The sequence below is a fragment of the Aulonocara stuartgranti genome (genome assembly GCF_965226115.1).
Source record: "Aulonocara stuartgranti genome assembly, chromosome: 22".
NCBI classification, from domain to species: Eukaryota; Metazoa; Chordata; class Actinopteri; order Cichliformes; family Cichlidae; genus Aulonocara; species Aulonocara stuartgranti.
This window is the reverse complement of record NC_138957.1, coordinates 11,090,812-11,116,716: the sequence shown is the minus strand read 5'-3', so window position 1 is coordinate 11,116,716 and position 25,905 is coordinate 11,090,812. Positions and strand designations below refer to the sequence as shown.

At 42.6% G+C, this 25,905-nt stretch overlaps 1 protein-coding gene and 1 long non-coding RNA gene across 5 annotated transcripts in view; one reads left to right on the top strand and one right to left on the bottom strand.

Moving 5' to 3' along the window:
* The window catches only part of LOC309698717 (receptor-type tyrosine-protein phosphatase U-like), a 263,712-nt gene extending 242,911 nt beyond the window's left edge, over positions 1 to 20,801 (top strand). For all 4 annotated transcript variants that reach the window (XM_082521358.1, XM_082521357.1, XM_082521360.1 and 1 more), the window contains 5 exons: positions 793 to 1,107; positions 4,768 to 4,893; positions 17,301 to 17,458; positions 18,631 to 18,766; positions 19,760 to 20,801. In XM_082521358.1, the coding sequence (XP_082377484.1) occupies positions 793 to 1,107; positions 4,768 to 4,893; positions 17,301 to 17,458; positions 18,631 to 18,766; positions 19,760 to 19,822 (798 nt within the window). In that variant the 3' untranslated portion in view covers positions 19,823 to 20,801. The remainder of the gene's footprint in view (positions 1 to 792; positions 1,108 to 4,767; positions 4,894 to 17,300; positions 17,459 to 18,630; positions 18,767 to 19,759) is intronic.
* A 462-nt stretch (positions 20,802 to 21,263) lies between these two features.
* On the bottom strand, positions 21,264 to 21,830 carry LOC309699655. The gene is made up of 3 exons (XR_014274424.1): positions 21,660 to 21,830; positions 21,449 to 21,573; positions 21,264 to 21,366 (listed from the first exon to the last, which is right to left on the bottom strand). It is a non-coding gene; the product is annotated as an uncharacterized lncRNA (long non-coding RNA).
* Between the last annotated feature and the right edge of the window lie 4,075 nt (positions 21,831 to 25,905).

The window sequence follows — 25,905 nt, the reverse complement described above, 5'->3', positions numbered from 1 at the left end:
GTGTCTGAACACTCACTACCACATTCCCAAACAGAAAACACTTGATTTTTGTATCAGTCGAACAAACAGCTCGTATGCATCCTCGATCGTCCAGGTGAGGGAATCCCAGAAAGTCAGTTCTGTTCATCTGGACATCATGTTGATGCACGAAATCACTCAGTCATCACTAGAAGCTTTACGTTAGAGATTGAAATCCACATTGTGTATTTGTTCTTTATGTAGTATTGTTGCTTTTCTTTATACATGTGTTATTGATTGGTGACCTTTGTGTAGCGGCTCCCCGCTCATAACGGCAACTTGTTCCCCAAATGCAATATTATGGTTACAAGTTCTGTTCGTTTTATCTAAACCAATGGGGCATCATTCACAATGCTATCTGGCAGCTTAGATAATCGTTCCCTTTCAATTTCCAATCCCTTGATAATATGCTTTTTGTAGTGTATTAGATTGCAATAAATGTGTTTTTATCTATTAAACCCTGTGGGGGTTTAAACTGATAATGAATGTGTTTTAAAGTTTTCTAAGATAGGTATGCTTGTCAGGTATTGACAGTGAAGCTGCTTGAGCAGAGAACATTTTCATTGCCTCTGTCAATCCCTCTTTGATCCCATTTCTGTTTTGCTGCGTCTCTCTCCTCTTATCACAATCTTTATTCTTAGTGTTTCATTTTATCTCCCAATCTAGAATGTGGAAACATTCTCAAACACACGCCCGTCTTTCTAATTATCTTCTCTGCACACTCCTTTCTCCTTTACCTTCCCCGGTCCTCCTCCTCCTCCTCCTCCTCCCCAGACTCTGAACTCTGTGACTCCTCACCTGGATGTGGAGGAGTGCAGCATCTCCCTGATGCCCCGAAACCGTGAGAAGAACCGCAGCATGGATGTGCTGCCCCCGGACCGCTCGCTGGCCTTTCTCGTCACCACAGAAGGAGAGAGCAGCAACTACATCAATGCAGCGCTCGCAGACAGCTTCCTCCGGCCTGCTGCCTTTGTGGTGACGCCACACCCACTGCCCGGCACAACCACCGACTTCTGGAGGCTCGTGTATGACTACGGCTGCACCTCTGTGGTGATGCTCAATCAGCTCAACCAGTCCAACTCAGCCTGGGTAAGAGAAAAGGGACTGAGACTGAATTTTATTATTAACTTAAGTTCTAATATCTAACTCATCAGCTTACAACTTATAATTCAGCCATGGGCGATTAAGTCTCACTATCTGAGAACATCTGCAATACAGCAGGATTTTGATTAATCCATACAGTTGCATACTCTCAAATATACATATTACTCCAATACTGAATTTTCTTTTTACCTGAATACAAAAAAACCCCTTTATGTCCAAAAACAGAGGCATTTGGCTTTATTTTGTATCTATATAATTTATCTTATGTTTTCTGTTATTCAGCACAGTCAGGTTTAACTGCTGCCACCGGTGCAGCTTTTACCCTGTGAAATGTATTTATTATCTAAAGAAGATGCAGGGTCAGAAGAATGCCAGGACCAATTTTCTACCACTTCCAAGCACTGCAAGGCAAGCACTAAGTTGAAGAGCAGAGAAAAAGAACAGAAAAAAGCAACATAACTAAAGCGCTGTCAAGCTCCCTTTTAAGTCTGCTTGCAAGGAGCATTTCCTCCAACCTCAGAAATCAAGCAGCAGAGATGAGGAGCACTTTTACTGTTATATATAAGAGAGAAACATTTCTATTTCAGATACTGCAGTTCAAGGACCTTGGTGACCTTGTTTTCCAAACAAAATGTTTAAAAGATGCATCAAAATTTAAAACATTTACATCATTCAGAAAAATAAAGCAATGGATGAACTTAATTTGGGTTGTGAAAAGCATTTTTGCTTTGATAAATAATTCTAACAGACACTCTTGTCAAAATTCAAGCATAGCAGTGTCCAGCAAGTGCATGCAAACTGTCATTCCCAATTTTATTGGATTGGGCTTTTTAGCGAGCCAAGGCTGCCGTAAAAAAATTTTAAACTCTTTCATGTCACTGTAATGTCATCAATTGTATTTAAAGCTGATCACACCATGAATAAAAAGCTACGTGTAGAGCTAAAACAACCTGAGGTATCCTGGAGATTGGAGCAGCACATCCAGTTTCTTTCCGCTGGGAGCTTTTGAAGAGATCATTTTACCCTACAAAGAAATTAGTGCTCGTGGGGTTTAGAAACTTTTAGGGTGGCCTTTGAAGTAGTATGCAAGACGTTTCTGCTCTGTGCTGTGCCTATATTAGGTTCACCATACGACAACAAGGATAGGCTACAGCCCCCTGTGACCCTGAATTAGATAAGAAAGTGGATGAATTGTTTCTCAAAGGGTTTCCAGTCTTAACGTTCTAAGACCCAAACCCTTTCATGCCATGCATTTTTAATTTTTCTTTGCTATTTGGGCTGATTGGGACCTGATGAATGTAAAAACAAAGAATTACCTGATTATTTTCTTTTACCTGATTTTTGTTTCTGAGAAAAATTAGATCCACATATAAGAACATTCATTTTAAATTTTGATAGAACAGTGGCAGAATATTGTCCTTGTAAGTGGATATCAGGCCCTTGTAGAGCAAAATTTAGTATTTTGGTCTAGACAACCCAAAATGTGATGTCCACATATGTGGACGCCAGGTCCTAGGAGGTTAAGAGCAGGTTCCCCCCAATGCAATATAAGACAAGCTGAGGAAAAAACTGTTTGATCAATGGCTCAGTAACACTAGAAAAAAATAGAATGTGCATCTAGAAACAATTGGTTGTTACACTGAATTTCTTTGCTGTCAGAGACCAATTGCAAGTAGTTGCAGTGTCCAGATATGGAGGGTTTTGCCCGCTCAAACTCTGGGCAACCATTTTCGATTGTAAGGTAACTGCACAGTTTACCTGGTGGGAGGCCGTCTGACTCTAAAGAATCCAACTTGACTGACTGAAATTACTTTCAAGCAGGTTTGCAAATAATTATCATCTAGTTTAGAAATGCAGACAGACTGCAGTCATTCTGAGTTCATCTGCACTGATGAGTACAACTCATCTGCAACACGTCTCTTTGCAGCAGCAGACTTGACTCAACTGGTTGCCAGATTTTTGTTTTCCAGTGAAAGCGAGGTTGCCTGCTGCCTGTGTCATTTTGCAGTTAAATCAGTCCCACAGCACTGATATTATGATTTGCGGAGGAAATTCGGAGTGTAGCATCAGGGGAGCATGAATTGCAGGAAGTGCCCCTTTTCAGACCTCTTTCAGGACCTTTTAGTTTTTCCTACTCTTTTGTATTTCCTTCTGAGCGGACCTGAAAAACTGCTGGCCATAGCTCATTCGTTTAATGGTATAATGTGTCACTTTGAAATAAAATGAATAAATAGATAAAAAACAATAAAGTCACCAGTCAAAAGAAAGACAAAATATTCTATCTGAGTAGCATTCAGATAAATACAATAAACAGGAATGCTGCAATCAGCTCTATCAATTCCATTTGGAAATGACATCACAAACTAAAACTCGATGATTGCTTATATCGAATATAATGATTTTTTTTACTGTTTAAAAATGAGCACTGCTAAAACTGAAATCACAGAAATAGAGTGTTTGTCATTTGCCATGCTGACACTCCTTATATTGTCAGCTAATAAATAAAAAGAACATGTATCCATAAAACAGGCTCCAGCACTACTTGTAGTCACAGCTGGGAAGCCTGTATTTAAAAATCTTAGCAAAACAAAGATTACTGCTTACAAGGCTTTCTTTTTAATATAGTGCATGGACACTAACAGCGTCAACATGTCATTCTTTTCCTTTAAAAGAAGATATGAATGTGAGTCACACACAGTTTGGAGAGGTCATCTGCACAAAGCTTCAATCCTCTGTTCATGCCATCCAATTCATTTACACAGCCCGTCACTGCATTAACACGTTCTTATCGTTTGGGCCCATGTTTGCTCATGCGTGGGTTTGTTCTGCTGTCTCGCTATCGCTCCTCTGTCACCGTGTCATGTCTTGTTCCTGCTCACCATTTCCACTATGCCTGTCAGCTGCAACCTGTCCTTTTTTCTCTGTCACTCTCTTCTTCTTCTTCGTCTTCCTCCTTGTCTCACTACCAGTGGATTAACAGTTTGACCCTCCAACACACACTCACTCAATTTGTCCTTCTTAACTTGGAGCTGCCTGTCTCCTGCCTGGATGTATAAATATTTATCGCCCCTCCTGCCCAATGTCACCGGTTAATACCCTTCTGTCAGTGTGAAATGCCGTTATCACTTCCTACTCTAAGGATCTGCTCAACCCCAAAGTCACTGCAGAATACGTCCATATGACAGCGCTTGCTCCCCTGTGTGTGCCCCCCCTCCACTCCCACTTGGCCAGGGGATGCGCTTTTGAAGTGGCAGTGATAGGAGACCTTGTCTTTTGTGAGCGTCCAACCTCTCAGCTAACTTCCTGTTTATCTCTCCCGAGCACAGCCAAGGTCTCTTACTCCATTAATTTATAATGTACTAATGGTAATGATTGGGACTCATGAATAATTCAAGCTAGGTGACCGCTGCTTATGTGAAGGATTGTTCCCGCTGACGAGTGGTTTGTTTTTTTGCTCATTTAATTCACAGTTGCCATTTGTAGATAATCATTGTCATTTAGGCTAATTGTCTCTCCTGTCAATACTCAGGTGTCTTGTTACTGGCTTCACCATCACTGGGTGCTGACATAATTATTTGCACTGCCTCAAGCAAGTGTGGGCTAATGACCTGCTCCCTTCTCTTCTTGCCTCCTTTCTCGTCTCAGCCTTGTCTGCAGTACTGGCCTGAACCTGGGCTGCAGCAGTTTGGACCCATGACCGTGGAGCTTCTGTCCAGGACAGCTGACGATGATGTTATAATCCGTCTCTTCCGGGTTCAGAATATAACTCGGGTAGGTGGAACCACCATAACAAAAAACATCATAGTGATGCCCAGGCCTACTCGGTGATATTTGAATGAGTATGGTGAATCAGGAGACAGATTATACTAAGAAAACTAAGTCTAGCTATGAAAAATCAATAACGTGGAAACAGCAAACTGTGTTTGCAACAGTTTTGCAAATCAGCTTAGGAAAAAAAGAATCTTAACATTTTAGACCAATTTCAGCTTCTTACCTGGGAAACTGCTATAAAGTCAGTATATTAATATTTAGTTTGAGGAGCACATTTCTGCTCTTCTACAATTATAGGAGTTCTGATATTGTTCCTGCTTTACATGAGCAAACATGACACAGTAATGCACAACAATGGGAGCCACATTCCATAAGTTGATGTTAGGACTTGCATTACATGCACTATTCCCACATAGCAGTAAGGTCTGGCCCGGATCTGGTGTCAAGCCGGCACTGCTGGCTGACTTCTGGCATAGTAAGTGGTATGTCATCCAGATATGGGCCAGGCCTGGCATAAATGGCACTGTCTATGTGATGGCATGCCACATCTGGCCCAATTGTGCTTTGGTTTATGTGGCCCAGGCTCATAGAAAACAGGCCTGCCCAAGCTGGCACTTCTGACTGACTGGTGTCATGGCAGGGTGTGTGTCAACCAGATGTGGGCCAGGTCTGGCAATGATGGCACTATTTATGTTCCTATTTTCCTGTTTTAGTTAGAAGATCCAAATGCCATGTTGCAATACTATACTGCTATAGTAGCCAACGTTTCAAATGCAGGTTTGACAGGTTTGTGAGTGTACACTTTATCCAAAACCTCGTGAAGGTTTAGTCATGTTTACCACTGGGTGGCTGTAGCTCAGGAAGTAGAGCAGGTCACCTACTGATTGGAAGGTTAGCTAGTTCGATCCCTGGCTCCTCCAATCTGCATGTCAAGAGTGTGACTGAATGTGAATGTAGTTAGGAAGCGCTCAGTTTAGAGAAAGTGTGAGATTGGGTGAATGTGGCATGTTGTATAGAGCACTGTGAGTAATCCAGGAGAGTAGAAAAGCACTACATTAGAATCAGTCCATTCACTGTCTCAAGGGAGATTTGTCATGTTACTTTTGCACTATTTTGTTCCAGCACATGTTGTTATTATATGTGTGGTACACATTAGGCTGACATTTGGGGCCAGAGCTGAAACTGTTCTGGGCCAGCACAGGGCCGTCAGTGTGTCTGCAACTGGCCTTGTGCTGGCCCATGTGTGGGCCAACCCTGGCAAACCAGATCTGGACCACCAAAGGGCCGTCATTCTTTGCGGTATGTGGGCCATGTGTAAACACATTGTGTTGGCCAGATCCGAGCCATAACAATTTTGCTATGTGGGTTGGAGGGACCATGTTGAAGTTTTCAAGAATCTCTAACAACCACCTTTGTGTCGAGAGCCATTTACTGATGACAAGAATCCAGTATACCAGTACAGTTTGTTTTGTTCAACTTCCAAAGGCCTATATCTGATAGTCAGTGCAAAGCTGTTCTGTAACATCCTGTTCCATCATGACAAAAATCCCACACACAGGAATGCATATACTCACTTTTCAAGTTCAGGTTTATTTCTGGGTCAGTATCAGGGTGGCTCACTTCTTACCAGGTTGCATTACCATGGTAACTTACACTCCACACCAAACCTGCTTTGGAGCAGGTTAATTTTGAGGTAAGAGATCAGTGGGTATGAAATCACCGCCTACTGATTTTTTTTTTTTTATGTTTTTAAAAAGCAGCTGCAGCAACCTTTGAAGCAATTTTTATATTCTTTAGTATGTGATCTTAAAAGTGGTCGCGTACATTGTAATTGTGGATGCTATATATTCAATTTGTGCATAAGCTAATTCTACGCTAATTGTGCTATCAATGAAATGAATGTTGTTTCCCTGAACCAGCTGAAGAAGCTGATGAGCCTCAACTTTCACAAACATTTCTGAAAAACATGGCAGTTTGGAAATGGGCCTGTAAATCTGTAAATTAGTGGCGTCTATGAAGGGTTTTTTAAGCAGAGGGAAGACACTGGCAGGGTTAAAGTAGTCTGGATTGCAGCCAGATAAAAGGGAAATGTTTATAATAGAGAGAAGTCAAGCGGAGATGACAGGTAAAACCTCTTTAATCAATTTAGGAGGGATAATGTCAGCTGGGCCGGAAGAAGTGTGCATGTGTGTGACTATATCAATGAGATCTGATGTGAAAATCAGATAAAACCTGAAAAACAGAAGTGGGTAGTGGGTAACTGTTGGGCAGGTTGCACAAAAACAGAACTAAACTGTGACTTGCTACAGTTAATCTTGGTAACAAAAACGTTCAGAATTTCTTTTCATAGATAGAAAATATAAAAATGTGTCATTGTGTTGAACAAGAACCTTGGATTGTGCATATTATTGTTAATCAAACTACAGGGAGTGCAGAATTATTAGGCAAGTTGTATTTTTGAGGAATAATTTTATTATTGAACAACAACCATGTTCTCAATGAACCCAAAAAACTCATTAATATCAAAGCTGAATGTTTTTGGAAGTAGTTTTTAGTTTGTTTTTAGTTTGAGCTATTTTAGGGGGATATCTGTGTGTGCAGGTGACTATTACTGTGCACAATTATTAGGCAACTTAACAAAAAACAAATATATACCCATTTCAATTATTTATTTTTACCAGTGAAACCAATATAACATCTCCACATTCACAAATATACATTTCTGACATTCAAAAACAAAACAAAAACAAATCAGCGACCAATATAGCCACCTTTCTTTGCAAGGACACTCAAAAGCCTGCCATCCATGGATTCTGTCAGTGTTTTGATCTGTTCACCATCAACATTGCGTGCAGCAGCAACCACAGCCTCCCAGACACTGTTCAGAGAGGTGTACTGTTTTCCCTCCTTGTAAATCTCACATTTGATGATGGACCACAGGTTCTCAATGGGGTTCAGATCAGGTGAACAAGGTGGCCATGTCATTAGTTTTTCTTCTTTTATACCCTTTCTTGCCAGCCATGCTGTGGAGTACTTGGACGCGTGTGATGGAGCATTGTCCTGCATGAAAATCATGTTTTTCTTGAAGGATGCAGACTTCTTCCTGTACCACTGCTTGAAGAAGGTGTCTTCCAGAAACTGGCAGTAGGACTGGGAGTTGAGCTTGACTCCATCCTCAACCCGAAAAGGCCCCACAAGCTCATCTTTGATGATACCAGCCCAAACCAGTACTCTACCTCCACCTTGCTGGCGTCTGAGTCGGACTGGAGCTCTCTGCCCTTTACCAATCCAGCCACGGGCCCATCCATCTGGCCCATCAAGACTCACTCTCATTTCATCAGTCCATAAAACCTTAGAAAAATCAGTCTTGAGATATTTCTTGGCCCAGTCTTGACGTTTCAGCTTGTGTGTCTTGTTCTGTGGTGGTCGTCTTTCAGCCTTTCTTACCTTGGCCATGTCTCTGAGTATTGCACACCTTGTGCTTTTGGGCACTCCAGTGATGTTGCAGCTCTGAAATATGGCCAAACTGGTGGCAAGTGGCATCTTGGCAGCTGCACGCTTGACTTTTCTCAGTTCATGGGCAGTTATTTGGCGCCTTGGTTTTTCCACACGCTTTTTGCGACCCTGTTGACTATTTTGAATGAAACGCTTGATTGTTCGATGATCACGCTTCAGAAGCTTTGCAATTTTGAGACTGCTGCATCCCTCTGCAAGATATCTCACTATTTTTGACTTTTCTGAGCCTGTCAAGTCCTTCTTTTGACCCATTTTGCCAAAGGAAAGGACGTTGCCTAATAATTATGCACACCTGATATAGGGTGTTGATGTCATTAGACCACACCCCTTCTCATTACAGAGATGCACATCACCTAATATGCTTAATTGGTAGTAGGCTTTCGAGCCTATACAGCTTGGAGTAAGACAACATGCATGAAGAGGATGATGTGGACAAAATACTCATTTGCCTAATAATTCTGCACTCCCTGTAGCAAAATGTTCTGGGAAGACAAGACTGACTGTAAAAGTGTCAGAAATTATACATTTGTGATCAGACAATGATTCAGACACTCTCAGGGAGTTTATTGATATAATGAGAGTAAAGACCAGATCCAGTGTACGTCCACCATTATGTCCTTATTAGTCATTTAACTGATGTGCTAAGTTAAATGGATTTGAAATATTGTTAGCAGAGACGGGTCTTCCAGCGGAATCTGCATGAATATTGAAGATACTTATATTGTCTAGACGGAGGAATAATCACACGTGGGGCATCGGCTTTTCACCGGAACAACACTTAGTTTTTATTATTGAACTCTCGCGTGCACTCTGCAGCATAACAGGAAGCATCCTTTCAAAATAAAATCACAACAGATGACAACGAGGGCATACCTATTAACTAGCTCAACACCCCCACTTGCACTCACGTTGTCAGCTTTACATGCATTCCAAAAGAAACAGTTTTTCTTTACTATTTGTTTACACTCCAAACATATATTTCTCAAACTTCAATAACTTCCCCTTTGTTGCTGGCTTTGTCATAACATCGGCCACCATCAGACCTGTCGGACAATACTCCAATATCAAATTTCCAGCATTAACTGTTGATCTCACAAAATGATATTTGATATCGATATGCTTACACCTCTGTCTGTTAACAGGATTCTTTGCCAATGCAATAGTCCCTTGATTGTCCTCAAAAATCTTTGGCGGTCTCTTTTGATGCTCATACATGCTTTGCAACAGTTGTGTCAAGTACAAACATTCTTGTGTTGTTGCTGCCAAAGCTATGTACTCTGCTTCACAAGTTGACAAGGCAACAGTTGGCTGCTTCTTTGTTCGCCATGACACCAAAGTACCTCCTTCATTCAGGCTTACGCAGTAACCTGTAGTACTCCTCCTGTCAGTCACATCCGCAGCCCAGTCTGAGTCACTGTGACCTTGTACTCTCAAATCTTTGTCACTTTTCCTGTAGCACAATGTCTTGTCTTTTGATTGTTTCAGGTACCTTAGAACATGTTTCACAGTAGTCCAATGTTCCACAGCTGGTTCTTTGAAGTGCTGTGACAGCTTACTTACAACAAAACTCAAATCTGGTCGTGTGCAAGAGGTCAAGTAAATAAGGCTACCTACTGCCTCTCTGTACATTCTGACATTGTTCATTTTCTCAGCATCATCATTGTAGTTCAACCTTTGTTCACAAGGAGTTGATCTTGGTTTACAGTCTTGCATTTGAAATCTTTCCAGTATGTTTTCTACATATCTCTCTTGTAACATTTTTACACAATCTTGGGTTTGCTCAAAATCAATACCAAGAAAATGTTTGAGTTTCCCCATATCTTTCATTTTGAATCTTGCAGTTAGCATTTCCTTCACAGTTTTCAAAACCCTTTCATCACTGGCTGCAATAATAATATCATCAACCCATATGATCATGATCACTTTTTCTTTTCCTGTTTTCCTTGTGTAAACACAATGATCTACAGGACTCTGCATGAAACCGTTCTCTATCAAATAGTCATGTAATGTCCTGTTCCAGTTTCGGCCTGACTGTTTAAGCCCATAAAGTGACTTTTCCAGCTTGTAGACTAGTTTCTCATCTGTTTTTCCTTTTACTTCATAGCCTTCTGGCTGTTCAACATACACTTCAAAATCTATTGGTGCATGCAAGTATGCGGTTTTTACATCCATCTGATGCAAAATCAGGTTTTCTTGTATTGCACACTGCATCAATACTCTTATGCTTGTCAGGTTAGCAGTCGGAGAAAAAGTTTCATCATAGTCTATCCCAAAACACTGGTTGTAACCTTTAGCTACGTACCGTGCTTTATATTTTTCTGATCCATCACCACTGTTTTTCTTCACATATACCCATCTACCCCCCACTGCTTTCTTTCCCTCAGGTAAGATTGTTAGGGTAAAGGTGTTGTTCTCTTTTAAGGATTGCATTTCTTCATCCATAGCTGCTTTCCACTCTCTAGAGTTGGGTGACCTTGCAGCTTCACTGAATGTCACGGGTGAGTTACTTATCAGTCTGTAACAGTAGTCTATGTTAGTCAGCACTTGATCATCAATGTCTTCTCCTGACTCATATTCATTTAGATAATCTGGTTTCTTTCTTGTTCTAGAAGGATACCTTCTGGAGTTTTCAGTCTCATCACTAAGTGGGATCTGACTGTTCACTTCTGGTTGGTTGTCAGTATCTGGTTCCTGTGAACTGGTACTGGGGCTTTCCCTGTTCACGTTTGGTCTCTCCCTCACCTGTATGTCTTCATCCTCAGATGTCGTATCAGTTTGTGTTTGCTTTTCCTCATTGTGTTTGGTTACAAACTTAACCAGCCTAAACTTTTGCACTTTGGCGCTGTCTGGGAAATAAACCTTGTATGCTGGACTGTTTTTGTCGTAGCCTACAAAAATCCCTTTTGTACACTTAGAATCCAGCTTACCCTTGTTTTGCTTGTAAGCATAACACTCACACCCAAACTTTCGCATTCTGGATAGATTGGGCTTCCGCCCAGTCAGCAAAAAGTAAGGTGTCTGCCCTGTCCGGTTGTTAAAGCATCTGTTTCTCACGATAGCCGCTGTTTGAACTGCATACGTCCATAATTCCTTTGGTATGGCACTCTCAATAAGCATGCACCTCCCCATATCAAAAAGTGTTCTCCAGCCACGTTCCGCTGTACCATTCTGGTGAGGGGAATATGGGGCTGAAGTTTCATGTCTTATTCCATGTTTGTTTAACAATACCTGGTAACTCTTTGCCATGAACTCTGTGCCGTTGTCTGACCTGATACACTTTACCTTCCCGAGTGGGGCTGTATCGGCCAAAAAGATTTCAGTTGCTTGCATTGTTTCACTTTTGTTTTTGAGAAAATATACAAATACTGCACCGGAAAAGTCATCGGTAAACAATAATGCATATCTGTGTCCATCTCGTGATTCTGGATCTATCGGCCCTGCTAGATCCGTATGTACCAGCTCGAGAGGTTTCTCAGCTCTCCTGTCAGGGTTTCTATTCCTAGTCTGGACAAATTTTCCCTGAATACACACCTCACAGTTCAAACTTTCTTTGTCAGTTTTCCCTTTGATTTTCATACCTTCAACCACATTTTGTAGCTTCAGAATGTCACTATGATTGCAATGTCCCAAAATTTCATGCCATGTCTGCACATCAAAACAATTATTACACTTATCATCGTACTCACTTACAGTCTCAAGGTAATAAAGTCTGTTGTGCTCATGGATGTGAAACTTTGTACCGTCTCTGTGTTGAAGGACGTTCCTTCCTTTCTTAAAGATGATAGTGGCTCCGTTCGTGGTGGCCGCTCTCACAGAGAAGATATTCTGTGGAAATGAGGGAATGCATAGGGCGTCTTTCAGTGTTGTTTTACACTGTCTCCCTCTGCTGTCAATCAAGCACACCTCTGCATCTCCTCTGCCTTCAGCCACTCCTTTACACCTGGTGCCATCAGCTAATTCCACACAGTGCGTTCCCGGCTGGAAGTCGTCATTAAATTTCTTGAACGCTGTTTTATCATTCAGGATGTGTGATGTTGCGCCAGTATCCACCATTAGGCCTTTGGTCCTGATGTCTTGTGGCTGTTGAGGTGCCGCGTAGTCATCGCTCATCCGGAAGACATAGGTGTCGTCGCTCTCTGCGTTGTCGCCCTCCTCCGAGGCTATGCGTGCTTCATCATTCCGTTGTCGTCTCCTGCAAGTCGACTCTCGATGGGTGTTGCTCCTACAGTGACCGCACCACTGTCTGTAGCGGCATGCTCTGGCCTTGTGTCCCCGTTGGCCACACTTAAAACAGACTATGTCTGACATGTCTCTCCTGTGGTCATTAGCAGCTGCTGCGGGTCTCACGCTGGGTTGCACTCTCGCCTTCATGATGTTATCCTCTTGTTCCATTAAGCGCATTTTCTCAGTGTCCTCATAGCTGCGGAGTTTCGTTTTAAATTCCGCAAACTTGATTTCTGATTCACTTTGCGTAATGTGAACGGAAAAAGGTTTAAATGTTTCTGGTAAACCTTTTAACACCATCGCTACAAGCAGACCATCACTAAGTGTCTCTCCAGCATTTCTCAGGGCTGTAATAAATGTCTCTGCGCGTATGATGTACTCCGTGACGCTCTCACTGCTTGCTTTCTTCAGAGAAGTCAGTTCGGTATAAAGGCTGATAATTCTTGGTTTACCTTTTCCTGCATAATAGTCTCTTAAAATTTTCAGTGCCTCGCGTCCATCATCGGCAGCTTCTCTCATCACGAGCGATAAACTCTTATCATCCAGGAACTGTATTAACTCTGCATAGGCCTGGGCATTCTTATCTTCGTCGTCCTCATCGTCGTCATCGCTTTTCAATATTGTGTCTTTTAGACCTTGTAATCTAAGATGTCCCAAAAATTTTGTCTCCCACAGTTCATAATTCTTCTCATCTCCGTCAAAAACCAACCTTGCCCATCGGCCACTGGGTTCACCAGCACGCTTATTCATGGTGCTAACTTAGCACGCTAGCCCTCACCGAACACGCTGTACTTTGCGACTTTTCTGGTGGTAAACTTTCCCCTGGCGTAGCTTCAATGTTTTCCTGGGCCCATAACCTGTTAGCAGAGACGGGTCTTCCAGCGGAATCTGCATGAATATTGAAGATACTTATATTGTCTAGACGGAGGAATAATCACACGTGGGGCATCGGCTTTTCACCGGAACAACACTTAGTTTTTATTATTGAACTCTCGCGTGCACTCTGCAGCATAACAGGAAGCATCCTTTCAAAATAAAATCACAACAGATGACAACGAGGGCATACCTATTAACTAGCTCAACAAATATTGAGAAAATCTCTGGCAGTGCAGTTACAGGGATCATCAATGTGTAAATTAATCACACCTAACAAAATATATTTTTCTTAAATTTAACAGCAACAGATGCAAGCAGATTAGAGAATTAATTCAGAAATATTACCAGATTTAAGAGTTTGGTAGATAACAATAAGGCAAAATGGATATTCACACTGAATTTTGAAAAGCAGTGACTTGGCAAGTGTGAAATGAATCATGAGTAAAATTAAATACAGTTTAAATTATTCTTGTAAACTAATGCTCTTAGTTTACAAGAGCATTAGTTTGCCTGACAGTCTCAGAATCAAGAATTCAAGAATTTGTAGTTGGGTGACTAAAATTCCCTGAAACCAGCAGGGCCCTGGTTTAAACCAACTGAAACAGATACTGCAGGCCACAAACCCATTATAAACAAATGATTTACTAGTTAAGATATCTATTTTTACAAAAACCGATAACTGCAGGAGAGACGAGCTTCAGTGGCTGACACTTACATGGTACAGTAAGATTATTAAACCTGGCTGTAGAAATATGGTCAATGTGGGTTTTTCCATCTGTGCCTTATAATCACAGGCATTGGTGAAGTTGAAGTGGCTGACCTTGAGACCTAAAAACTTGGTGTTGTAGTGGTAGAACAGCAGATGTGCAATTTATCTGGTGAAAATCTATCTAATATTAATGGTAAGAAAATAACTGTACCTGTAATGGAGCAGGGGTTAGCAGGAGTCTTCCACCGTCATGCTGTAGAAGTCACAAGTGAAGGCTTAGATCAATATTTGTGGTCAGAATACTTGAATCCCCGTCATTTGGGTGAAGATCATTTTGCTTTAAAAGGTTCACGTAGGTTGAGGAATGATGTGAAGTTGTCCACAAAGGGGATGTCATTATTCCTGCAGAAGCCCTTAAGCCAGATGTGAAACTCACACAGACAGCTGAACTTCACAACACTAATAGGGGGGTGTCAGCAAACAGATGATACGCTGCTTTCAAGTGGCCATAGAAGGCCCACAAGTCTTTTTTGAGGGTCTCTGATTAATGATATTTTAAGTCATGAGTTTGGATGTGGACAACTGTTGTAGAGGCTTTGTGGTAGGTTTTCCACAGCTGTAGAGCTTTTAGAGCGATGCCATTCACACAGTCTGGGATAGCTAAGCATAGGGGGAACCCTGGGTTAACATAGTGAGCTGGTCACCAGGTTTGTGTGACCACTTATCCTAATAAACACCAGTGTTATGTTAAGTGAATCCAGATAAAGAAACATACTCTGGGCATGTTGAAATCACTAGTACAGGGTTCACAGCATGTACTCCACTAAGCTTAACTCTCTTTCAGGAACAGAAAATTCAAAGTTCTCCTCATTTGGGGTCACCAAGCTTGGAGCTGTTAGTTAAACCTACTTCTTGGAATAGGGCCCTGAGTAAGGAATATACAACGGATGAGTTTACAAAGTGGAACACAGGACTAGAGTTTACATACACTGGGAGTGACAAACAGAGTGAGAATGAGATGCAGGTGGAGGTAACAGAGAAACACGGGGAAAGCTACAGATATATACCTGATATTGCAAATCAACAACTGTCCTCCTGTTTTGGTTCTTCTAGAAGTCCACAATGAGGCTAAATGCCAGTGGTTTTCTTCAGTCACTACATTATAGAATCAAGACTTATAGATATATTAGGTTAGATTAGGTATATGTGTCGATCATTAGAGTAAAAAACCTGCATTTTATTATCTTGAGAAAGACTTAGAATTTCCACTCAGGCAGCCCACCTTTCCTATAAGCCCTGTATTTCTACATGCACACAACTGAGTGGCATCAGGCAGGCCTTACATAAATCTCTAAAGGTTTTTGGGTTTGAGATTTCAAATATGTTTCTGTTATTTTGTATGTCATGAATTACCATGACAAGGCAGCAACAGAATGGAGAGATACTGCTGGTTCCTACAATTCCAAACTATTTAACTTCTCCCCAGTGTCCAAACTATTTTCTCTGACTTGACTTAATGAATGGGTTTAATTGCTTTCCCTCCGTTTTCTTTCCTGTACAGAATCAGAAACATTAAGATCCAAGTGTAAACCCTGCATGTCTCTCGGTTCCCTTGATATGTCATTTTGACAGACTTAATTTCTAAAATTGCTGTTTAAACATCTAATTTTCTTATCAAATGACATGTTTTTACTTTAACATTGAACATGGACAAAAACACTTGATCCAGCCCTACCTCAGCAGACAACTTTTTTTGCAGCTGTAGTTCCTGGAACCCAATCAATTCATTTATTTTCAAGAGGATAACTGAAGCCTGACACACATATAATAATTCTGAACGGTGACCTAGGTCCCAGCTTGATTTTGTTCTTCTCAGCGGTCGGAGTAATTTGCTGCATGTGGTCCTGAGACCTATTTAATAAGCAGTTTTTGTTTTATTTGAGCAATTATACAATATCAAATATTACTTTAAAAAAGTTTTTTATTTTTATTTTGACCATATCCAACATTTGAGTATGAATGAAATATTTGTGTTACCAGTAGTGAGTCTTTGTGTTTGCTCATGTGCATGAGTGTTGTCTGAGTAGCTTAGCATGACCTGTAGCAGCAGTTGCACCTCCTATCCTTTGACCTCAGTAGATCCTCAACAATCCTCTGTAGGTGCTTTCAGAAGCAGATGTGTCTCTTGTCTTTAGCTCACAGTAGTGTTAACCTCCCCTGTTACTTCAGTATCCCACTCGGCCCCTCAATTATCTTAACATCATGTCAGAAACTGTTCCCACATGCGCTCCACAGGATCCGGAGAAGACAGAAACACCAGAGCAAGACACCATTAAACTCTGTCCTAAGAAGGTATTCTATTGTCCAGTAGATAGCACAGGTCCTACATGTTACCAAACATGATCTTATTTGTGATGCGCTTCTACCTCACAACAGAGGCATCGTTACTTCTTGCATTCCTTAAAATTAAAGGTTCCTTATGGAGTTCTTCTTCACTAAAAACACTATAAAGCAATGTTTTAGTATCCTCTACATTTTCTTTAATTTTTAAAAAAAGGTTGTGTACAATTTCAGTTAAACACACCTTTGACCCTGAAATGTTGAAACTGTATTTTTGGACATAGCCTGGGCTTTGGTGAGGTCAAACATTCAAGTAGCCATCAAATACGCTAATAAAATATGCTTTTAAAGCTGCACCAATCAATATTTTTATATTAATGGATCAAGTGACCGTTTGTGATTTTACTAACAGCCTCAGAGATAATTAAAACCAAAAACGTTTGCATATTTTATTTAGGTGCAAATGTAACTTTAAATTCAAAAGATTTGGTTAGTGCTGCTTGGTAGGAATGTATTGAATATATGAAATCTGATGGCTTCTAAACTATGTTTACATTTTTGTTGATAACTGAGTTTGATGTGTTTTTAACAACCTCCTAATAGAAAAGTACAGAAGCAGAACAGGTCTGAGAGCTGACAGAATTGCCTCTGGCTGATAAGCACATATGTTTCTGAATGGGTTTGTAGTGTGTGAAGCATGCATGATGAAGCTTTTTCCTTTTTCTGCTTCTCTCCTGTGCAGCTTCAGGAGGGCCAGCTTGTTGTGCGTCACTTCCAGTTCCTGCGCTGGTCTCCATACCGTGATGTGCCCGACTCCAAGAAAGCCTTCCTTAGCCTTTTGGCTCAGGTTCACAACTGGCAGAGGGAGTGTGGGGAAGGACGCACCATTGTTCATTGCCTGTGAGTCTGCTTACATACACCTGCACCATCCATTCTGTTTCTTTAATTTAGCTATCATTGCTACAATAAGCACTTGGGGTTGTTTGCTTTGTACCAGCACTGGGTAGAAAGATAGTGAAGGTTGCATCACAGCACCACAGTTCCTGGTTAAAACGCCTGCTGTGTGAAGTTTGTATGTTCACCATGCAGGTGCTTTAGCTTCCTCCCATAGTCCAAAGATACGCATGTTAGGTTAACTAATTTTAAATTGGCCATGGATGTAGAGTACACAGTACGCTCTGAATATATGTACAATGACTAGCAAAGCGCTAAATAAAGGCACCATGTGAGTACCTGCTTTAGGACCTGGATCACTTGCAATGTGAAAGACTCATTGTCACAAACAGGGAGTAATTCTTTTTAATTTAATTTTTTTTTATTTAAATCTAATATTGCATTTGTTTTATTACAAAAAATTTACAAAAATTAAATGAAATAAATTAGGGAGAGGGTGAACACTTTTTCACAGTGCTGTGCATGTAATTTGCATCATGCAAAAGGAAATTTTACTTCATTTATTTGTCTATGCACTTTTAAAGTATTTACTGGATTCAAGCATTCGCATTATGAGTACAGCAGGTCTAAGTTTTCATGTCTAAAAGGCTGAGGTTCTCAGTCTCTTTCAGACTCTGTTGAAGGCTGAATTTCTGAATGTTTGACCTTAAGTAGTCCGTACTGCGAGTAATGACAGCTTACATTCACATTGTTCGCCTTGCTACTTTTTCTTTAAATGGTTACAGAAAGTTCTTTTCTTAACAGTTAAATTTCAGTTTTGCTGAAGAAATATTATCCAATAAATATGGCAGCAGCGCCGCATAATTACTGTCCCCTATCCTCATGTCAGGGCCTTTGTTCTCTGGAGATCAGGCTATGTGTAAGACATTTAATATCTGATTAAATCCCGGCTCCTGTATTTTAATGAGAACTTTACTCAGATATTCATCTTGCATGACTGCCGGCTGGCCTTTTTCTGGCAGCATGCTTGATCTGCGGTCAGTCAAACTGTGACATTTCACTCTGTAGCTCCCCCTCTGAGAGGCTGTGTGAGCTGCTCTACCACATCTTTATTAGGTCACTCATGTCTTTATGCTTCTATTTTCTGTGTGTGTCTTTGTTCATTCCTTCTGGAGTAGGAATGGCGGCGGTCGAAGCGGTACTTTCTGTGCTTGCACCATGATCCTGGAAATGATTCGACACCACAGCATTGTGGATGTGTTCTTTGCTGCCAAAACGCTGCGCAACTCTAAGCCAAACATGGTGGAGACAATGGTAAGCAACAAGGAGGAGACTTTGGGACTATTCTAGGAAGGTTTAGCTAATAGCTCTGATTTTGTTAACCCTGAGATGAGGGGAAACTCCTACTTTTCTGTTCTGGAAAGAGTTCACTTAAACTCTCTCTGTTACCGGGGTAACAGACTCTATAAAGAAAACCTGTTGATGGGCATCGGTGGGGGGTTGGGGCTAAAAGCATTTTTAACCAGTGAGGGAAGAAATAATGACATTTCGTATTGGAAAAGAAAGAAAAACATTAGGTTACTACATTACCATCAGTGCTTTAGATTTCTACTGAAGAATTATAAAGAAAAAACATAAACGCGTTTGAATTTAAAAATGTCTTTGTGGCAGGTTCACTCTGGTAACTAAAACCACAGATTTATAAATAAACTTTGTCTGATCTGTTTCTCCTGATTTTTATCTTCTGTTTCCGTCGCCTACATGTTGTTCCTATTGGATCATAGCTTTCAATTCAAAATTCAACCCTAACCCTAAATGATAACTAAAAACAGTATAAAAATATGTATATTTTATATCAAAATTTTATTCTCTCTTTAATGATGACAGAGTGGACCAAACTGATTAAAATCTCTCCTGTTTTTCATGATCACTGGATTATATTGGCCAGTCTGGTTTTTATTTACATGTTACTGTGGTAAATCACAGTGTCATTGATGATGACTTACTTTGTCTACTCATGCACGTGCCTATCTCAAGTTGAACGTAGTCTGAGTTGATTGGAAATGCATACATTCCCAACTTGTTTCAGCTAATTTGTTTGTAAAATAACTTTTCAAACAGTATGTTTACAGAGAAATATGATAAGAATAACACGTTATTGAGTTATCACATTACTGTATGTTTGACATGGCCAAGCACTGTTTATCTCATTCAGTGCAAGAAAATAGTCTAGATGTAACCACTTTAATTGCATAACAATATTTAATAATCATGATATGAAAAAACAAGCCTCTGTTTTGTTTCCAGGAACAGTACCGGTTCTGCTATGACCTGGCCCAGGAGTACCTGGACTGTTTGGAAGTCAGATAGCATCTATCCCTTTCATCTCGTCAATCCTCAAGTAGACGGTCCAGATCCTGGACCCTGCATCTTGGATCTTTGCTCCTGCCTCCTTAGTCCGTGTAAGCAGCTCTGTTTTTCTCGTTCGCAACGCCTGGATGAAACATCGGCCATAAAGGCTGATAGAGAAAGTTCCCGGGAAAATTTGTAATATACTACTGACACCCTTCTTGGCTTTTCCTCTGCGCTCTGATCCAACCCGTACTCTTTTTTTTGCCACTCTACATCTGCCAAAATGTTGAACACTACAGGAGTGGAGTTTACTTTATAAAACCACTGTCAACGCAAGCCGGACTACCTGTTGTACAACTCACTGACTGGATACAAAGATCTCTGCTGTATCCTGCCTTACTATGAACGCTGAACACTGATAGGCCAGGCACTGGATGATATTTTGTGTTTGTTTGTAACATTGTAAATGGTGCAATCTGCTGTTGGTGAACATCCCATGTTGTACTATATTATATTTGAATTTATCGTGGGTGGGGCTGATGGTCAAAGGGTTACGTGAGGCTGAGCTGGAAAGAGGTTGGTCACATCCAGTGGACATATCTGTACAGTGAAGTTGTGTTGGACCTAATTTCTCTTTATTTATTCTTTGTGTATATAGATATTTCTTTTCCTTCCCTCGGGTGTTTCTAGATGTTCTTAACGTCTCTCAGTGTGCCAATCCATTCTCTCTGTGTCTGTAAAAGGGGTAGGGTTCAACATCTGCATGCCCAGTCTTAAGTGTTCCATTGCAGTGTGTGGCTCAAGTCTGCTTTAGGGTGGGTTCTGCAAAAACGAATCCCTCTGCTAGTCCTGAGAGAGCTCCATAAAAGTAACCATGTGTTGCTGTGAGAATACAGTGAAAATCTGTTGCTTTCTAAATTTGTATTTATTCAATGTGTTTTCTTTTCAAAATAGTGTATAAAAGAGGAAATGAAATAAAATATGCTGTTGCCTCATAGCCACACTTTTTGAAGAGGTTTTTATTAGTGCATTTCACAGACGCAAGCAGAACAACTCAGGCTGAATCTTGGCATCCTCTATGACCTACACTTCCAGAATGAAAAAACGGATTCTCTTGTTAGCATCACGGATATGTTACGCAATGTGTAAGCTCCACCCATCAACTGGACACATCCATGCCGTGCAGTAAGATGAGTTACAAAATCCCAAAGAGGAAGGTAAACTGTCGACAGCGTAACTACAAAGACATTCAAAACAATCACAAAGAGATGCAAAGTGATCATGTGTTACGGCCGAGAGGGCCAGGCAGTGGGTGTGGACTCAAATGCAGACACAGAGGGAGGCAAAACGGGCGTGAGCACAGAGTTTATTTACAGAGCTGAGCGAAGTTACAAAACAGAAAACTAAGAATGCTATAACCTATGCATGCTATGAACTGTGAAAGCTATGAGCGGAAAACTGTGAGGCAAAACTGTGAACGAGAAACTCTGAGGGCTGGATTCCACAGAGGGATCCGGGGAATGGAGAAAGGGGGCAGCGGCTTGGAGGGAGGTGTGAAGTCACTATGATGAGAGGAGGAAAGTAGTCAGTGGTAGTCTCAATGAATCACAGCTGGAGGATTAGGCTATGGTGGTTTGGGCTTACGCGTTGCAGATTTGAAGTGTCAATCGAGGAGGGAGTGTCCAGGGGGTTCCGGGTGAGGAGTGTCCAAAGCAGATCCAGAATAGGCTTGGAGTGGGGAGCTGAGCAGGGAGGCAGGCAGATGGGTCCTATGGCGAAAAAGGAAAGAAAACACGGTGAGGAGAAAAAACAGTAATCCAGAGTTCTCGCAAGGGCTTGGCGGCCTAGCACTAACATGTGTTAGCAGAAGATCTGGCAGGGGTCTGTCGTGAACGCTGGTCTTATATGCAGGTGACTTGATTGGAACCAGGTGTGGAAGCTGATTGGAGTCTCCGTCTGAAGGTGGAGCCCAGCAGAGTGGAAACACCCCGTATTCACCCGGACCATGACAATCATGACTACAAAGAAACACAAAAAACTACAGAGAAACTTAGAGAAGCCACAGACTATAAACAACCACAATAAGATGCAAACTGACAACAACATGACTATAAAGACGCATAAAACAAGTGCAAACAGAATTAGAATGGGGGGTGTCCTTTGCATATCTGGCTGTGTACACAACCCAGTGGCTGTTAATGTGTCCAGGACTGGAGGCTATCTTGAGCCACAAATAGGAATTTCTCATTAATATTGTATCACAATATTCGGTTTTTACATCTTGAATTAATAATAATGCAGATTTATTACTGCAAAGAAGAAAACTTGAGCTTCAACACATTTTTACACACCCGCCTTCTCATTTCATGCCCCAGTTCCCCTCCCCCACGGAGTCCTACATGGATGTGCGGCAGACGCTTAAGTCCAAAAAGGCATTTTTAAACACTTTTGCATTTGTGATTTAAAAAAAAACAAACAAGATTGTCGCCTCCCCCAACCAGCAGCACCAGAAAAAAATCCCTCACTAGCCCCGCCTCATACATCCAAGAGATATTGGTGCTAACAAAAAAGCACCAGACAGTTCACTCTCTTGACCTGTGTTTTAATTTACGCTTATCATTTAATTAGCAACTTTAATGGACTTTTTTTTTATCACTACCACCAAACAGACCCTCTAGTATTAAACCACCTCTTTAATTGGAGAGTCCTGATGATCCTATTGATCAAGGGCCCGGCACACTTAATCTGCATGAGGCGCTTCACATGTGATGTCACATCTAGTTTTTCCTTTTTTTCCCTCTAAATGAGTGGATAAAAAAGCTTCACTGATTCACTGTTTGACCCTCTGCTACCCTCCAAGCTCAATATACTGTACTCCCACTGCGCCTTGAAAGGAGAGGAAGGACACTGACAGGATTTCTAACACAGCAGGTGCATGAACTCCAGAAACAGTGAAAAAATGTGAACACAGGTCAGAGGTCACACTGAGCTGTCTGGTTGGCCTGTCCTTATTTTGTGTTCCTTGTTCAATTGCATTCGCTGCTTGTGTTTTCAAATGAATCTATCTGCCTTCCCTGCATTTAAAAATGATGAAAAGCTGCATAATGCATGTTGGATGAAAAACACAGTTGCCATTGTGTGCAGCACACAAAAGGATGGGGATGACGCGCTCCTCAAAGCATCTGTTTATGTCAGATTACAATTCACAAACCTGGAAATGTGTGTTTTTTTTCCTTATTTACCTCCACTGCTATTGCCTTTTTTCTTTTTACCACTGATCTGATTCAGAGAACAGTGCGAGACTCATTGTTGCAGCAGCGTTTACTGTAATTACTATAGGAGCCATTGTCTCACACTGAAAGGCTGTGTTCAAGTGGTGGAACTCAATTAAAAAGGAGGCTCTGTAGATATGTGGAGCTGCTTATCTTGAGGTTTTGAGTCATCTCGGGGCTTTTTTACACATATAGTTACAGGAAACTGTTCTCGGGCAGATTATCAGCTTGTTATGTAAAGGGAGCGGACTAAGGTTTAAACCTGAATTACCTGCAGTAATGACTAAAGCTAGCCACATTAATAACATAGTTTAGTATTTTTTATATTGTTTTGCTTTTTTCATCATCACACCCTCGTGCTAACAGCGATGACAACATGTCACGGCGGGGTGCGCCGATGTGTGCGGAAACAGGACCCAAAAGCAGATGATGACGAGGAATAGTAATGATTAACAGAAAAGTGAACCTTTATTGCGACGACGGCAGGAAATGAACCAAGAGACCAAAGCAAACAGGCAAAACACTAAGAAACAAAACACTAAAAGGTACTAAGACCAAAAACTATAACTATGACCGAGGTGGAAAAATAAACAGGCTATGACTCTGGTGAGAATAAACAGACGAACTGACCATGGCATGAAGAAAACAAAAGGCTTAAATACAGACATGAGGTGATCAGGGGAAGTGGCGACACATGAGGAAACAGCTGACTGACATGAATCTAATGACAGGACCAGGAGGAGTGAAACTAAATACAATGACCAAAGAACACATGACACTGTCAGAATAAAACAGGAAACACTAAAACTAGACATGACAATACAAACTTAACATACCAAATACGTGATGAATAATGCAAGAACTCAAACAGAAAACCCAGGAACAATAACTGCCTAAACTAAAGGCAAATAGGAAATACCACAAAACTAACAACATCTCAAAAAATGAGAACAATACAAAGAAAGCTCAAAGTGCTGGGTCGGAGACCCAGCCTGTGACAGAGCCCCCCCCTCAAGGGCGGATTCCAGACGCCCTAAAACCTCGAAAAACAAAACCAAAAACAACCCACCAAGGGCGGGCGGTGGGGGTCCAGGACGGAGGGCCAGAAACAAGGCCAAAAAAAAACCCCAAAAACAAAACGTCCATCAAAATCACAGGAGCGCAGGGAACAGTTCATGACTCCTCAGGGGGCCGACCCGGAGGGTGACGGTCCAGAAAATCATAGTTCATGTGATCAGGGGGCCGGCCCGGAGGCCGACGGCACAGAAGTCCATGGTCGAACAGTTCCGGGGGCCGTCCGTGCGGATGGCAAAGGTGGCGACATGGAAACCGTTCAGGGGGCCGACCGTGCGGACGGCAACGGCGTAGAAACAGTTCAGGCGGCCGGCCGTGCGGAAGGCGGCGGCGGCCCCCAAGTGTCAGGCGTACCGGCCGAGGCTTGGAGGGCACAGGACCAGGCGTAGCAGAAGCACAGGCAGAGGCCGGACCAGGCGTAGCAGAAGCACAGGCAGAGGCCGGACCAGGCGTAGCAGAAGCACAGGCAGAGGCCGGACCAGGCGAGGCTGAAGACTCTGACGAGGACGGACCAGGTGGAGCAGGAGCAGCTGATGCCGGAGCCGGACCAGGTGGAGCAGGAGCAGCTGATGCAGAAGCCGGACCAGGTGGAGCAGGAGCAGCTGATGCAGAAGCCGGACCAGGCGAGGACGAAGACTCTGAGGCTGCGGCTGACGAAGCACAGGCTGGAGCTGCGGCTGACGAAGCACAGGCTGGAGCTGCGGCTGACGAAGCACAGGCTGGAGCTGCGGCTGACGAAGCACAGGCAGAACCAGGTGACAGTGAGGCAGCCACAGGTGGTGAAGCAGAAGGTGGCCAGACGGGCTCCTCAGGCCCTCCAGCTGACGAAGCATGAGGCTGAACGGGCTCCTCGGGCCCGCCAGCAGACGTGGCGTGAGGCTGGACATGGTGAGGCTGATGTGGTTCTCCCGGGCCCGCCAGCAGACGTGGCGTGAGGCTGGACATGGCGAGGCTGATGTGGTTCTCCCGGGCCCGCCAGCAGACGTGGCGTGAGGCTGGACATGGCGAGGCTGATGTGGTTCTCCCGAACCTCCAGCAGACGAGACGTGAAGCTGGCTGGGTTCTCCCGAACCTCCAGCAGACGAGACGTGAAGCTGGCTGGATTCTCCCGAACCTCCAGCAAATGAAGCATGAAGCTGGCTGGATTCTCCCGAACCTCCAGCAAATGAAGCATGAAGCTGGCTGGGTTCTCCCGAACCTCCAGCAGACGAAGCATGAGGCTGGCTGGGTTCTCCTGAACCTCCAGCAGACGAAGCATGAGGCTGGCTGGGTTCTCCTGAACCTCCAGCAAATGAAGCATGAAGCTGGCTGGGTTCTCCTGAACCTCCAGCAGACGAAACATGAGGCCGGACGGGCTCCCCGGGCCCTCCGGCTGACACTGAAATTGGCTGCACCAGCTGTACCTCCGTCTCCGGCTCCAAACCGGCCTGGATAGCAGTCCCACAGCAGCTTAGCTGAGCCTGATGGCTAGCTTTTCCAGGGCAAACAGTCTCTGTATAGCCGGGTTGCGTTTGTGATACGGAGCGTCGGTGGCGCGCACGCCGCTTTTTCTTAGGAGTGGAAGACGGCGGAGCGATGGGTGGAAGTCCCTGGTAACTCCGAGGTCCCCCGAGAGCCAGTCGAGTTCCCCGGAAAGAGTGCTCGTGCTCCGGAATGAGCCACGGCTTCCACCGGAGCTCCTCCTCCAAGAGAGCGCAAAATATAGACTGGCGCTCGTCGTCGTCCAAGTCTATGGTGTGCGGCGCTTCCTCGCGC